The sequence below is a fragment of the Arachis ipaensis genome, chromosome B05, assembly GCF_000816755.2.
Source record: "Arachis ipaensis cultivar K30076 chromosome B05, Araip1.1, whole genome shotgun sequence".
Classification (NCBI taxonomy): domain Eukaryota; kingdom Viridiplantae; phylum Streptophyta; class Magnoliopsida; order Fabales; family Fabaceae; genus Arachis; species Arachis ipaensis.
The window spans coordinates 3,999,161-4,001,613 of NC_029789.2; the positions used below are offsets into that span (position 1 = coordinate 3,999,161).

The 2,453-nt window shown below is 35.4% G+C and overlaps 1 protein-coding gene across 1 annotated transcript; it reads left to right on the forward strand.

Moving 5' to 3' along the window:
• Nucleotides 7-2,169, forward strand: LOC107642544 (NEP1-interacting protein 1). The gene is made up of 5 exons (XM_021122862.1): nucleotides 7-264; nucleotides 732-910; nucleotides 1,320-1,403; nucleotides 1,538-1,658; nucleotides 1,784-2,169. Exons 1-5 carry the CDS (start codon nucleotides 111-113, stop codon nucleotides 1,930-1,932), a joined length of 687 nt encoding a protein of 228 aa, XP_020978521.1. The 5' UTR covers nucleotides 7-110; the 3' UTR covers nucleotides 1,933-2,169.

Below are 2,453 nucleotides of genomic sequence, written 5' to 3' on the forward strand. Positions count from 1 at the left end.
TTGTTCCTTAAACCCAATTCTCAGAAATCAAACACCACCGCACAAAAAAGAAACTTTTTTGTTTCTTTCTTCTTCTTCTTCTTCTTCCCCTTTCGTTTGTTTCTACAGAGATGGAGTTTGTGCCAAATCCGTGTCCTCTGAGGTCCTCTCTGTTCGGTTCATTCGGGGATCTCGTCGAGAGGATCAAGCAAATTGGAACCCTCGCTGTTTCTGCCGTCATTGGCAACATCTTCTCTGCGATCTTGACCTTCTGCTTCGCATTAGGTTAAATCCATTCTCCTAATCGGTTTTTTCAATTTATGCATTTTGTCGAACACTTGATCTGCTTCTTTGTTTTCCAAGTTTTCCAACTTCTGGTTTTGTCAAATTGCCACCTTTTTTTTGGTTTTGTTTTGAATGATAAACATGGAGGTGTGGTGGGGTTTGGTTTAGTTTTTTCTGATTTTGTCAATGTCATTGTTTGGTGCTGTAAGACGTTGTTTTGAATTTTGCAACTTTTTTTTTTCTTTTTTGGTGTGTTTTTGTTAAAAAGACATGAAATGAAACTTTGGGATGCGTTTCATCTGTTTGTTTGTTGGCTTGTTTCCATCTTCTAAAAACATACTAAAGTTTTGTCCTTTGATTTTGTTTAATTATTTTTAATTGAACTTTGGGTTTGTCATGTGCTTGTTCTAAGGCCAGAACAGAAACTCTAAATGGCTTTGGTTTCTTTCTGTTTTTGGTATCTGCAGTTGGGACTTTGTTGGGGGCTATGACTGGAGCTTTGATAGGACAAGAGACTGAGAGTGGCTTCATTAGAGGTGCTGCTGTTGGTGCCATCTCAGGAGCTGTTTTCTCCATTGAAGTCTTTGAATCCTCTCTTGTTCTTTGGCAATCTGATGAGTCTGGAATTGGGTGTCTCTTGTACCTGGTGAGTGAGCAAACTCAGCTTTCATTCATGTGCCTTGTTCAAATTTCAAAATGTGATTTTGAAGCTTTATCATGTGCCTACATGATTGCATAGTTTCTGTTTTGTGAGGCCGTGTCTCTGTTCGTCTTTGGTAAGTGTCTCGGTACAAAAATATAAAGACACCAAGACATGACAAGAAAGAAAGATCGGTCTCAGTTTTTGGTGGACACTAGACATTAAATTGGACAAATTTTTTCTTCATTACAAGAAGTTTACCTATTTTTCTTATGTGTCTTCTTTTCCAAATAGATTTGGTGTCTTCAAGTATCTATCTATTTTTGTCGACAATTACGAAACAGGCCTAAATTTTTATTTTATCATTTTCTTTGGAATGTTGTGTTAGCCTAACAATCGATTGTGTTTTATGCAGATTGATGTTATTGCTAGCTTAGTGAGTGGGAGACTTGTTCGTGAGAGGATAGGTCCAGCAATGTTGAGTGCAGTTCAGAGTCAGGTAATTTAATTTGCATTGCATAAAAAACTTCAAAGGATTATTTACTATTTACATTGATGAATTGGGAAATTTTGCTTGTGTATTCACTTGTCTTTGCTGAGACCTCTTACTCTTTCTTCTTATCTTAATCTCAGATGGGTGCTGTTGAAACCGGTTTTGATGAAGTTCAAAACATCTTTGACACTGGTGGTTCAAAAGGCTTATCTGGAGATTTGGTCGAAAAAATCCCAATAATAAAAATTACTAGCGGATTATGTATATTTTGATATAAAGGTTACTACTTATTCATTATTAGAATATCTAGTCAATTTGGACAAAGTGACATTAAAATTTTGAAACAAAAGTACTATTAACCTTGTGTATTTTGATACTTAAACAAGTTACAATTCTGTATTTGTATATGCAGGACTTTCAGCTGGGAGAGTCAGTTAGAAGCTTGCCCCATTGTCATCACATGTTTCACCTACCCTGCATAGACAAGTGGCTGTTTAGACATGGTTCTTGTCCATTATGCAGAAGGGATCTGTAATTTTTGTATATGTCACATACCGTAAAAAAGGTTCTTTCTTTTTGTTTATGTATTTTTCCCTCCCTTTTTGTTTATATGCTTATTTAATTCTAGTTCTAGGACTAATACTCGGTTAAATCTAGTGGGGGCTATTGCAGTTATGAGTAGTATCATCATTGTACTAAACTAGTGTAAAGAAAATTTTGAGATAAATTTTACCTTTTTGTACATGAATGAGTGGATTATCCTTCCTTTTAAGTCCTTCCTTCTTCTTTTTCCTGTTCTGTTATACATTTAATTTCCAAAACAGTGAACATTGATGAGTTGAATGTAATTTAACCAGTAATTTAAACCTTGGTCCTTGGCAGGGTTTAAGGAGTTTCCCTTTGTTTGTATTCAATATATCCATATGAGGAAATGGTGCAAAGTGGTGGTTGGTTCCTTGGCCCCATAATGAATGAAAATTGTTAGTACAGTCAAATTGAGTTACAATGATGATCAATGGATATGCATATAATAATTAATTAATGACCCATCATTTG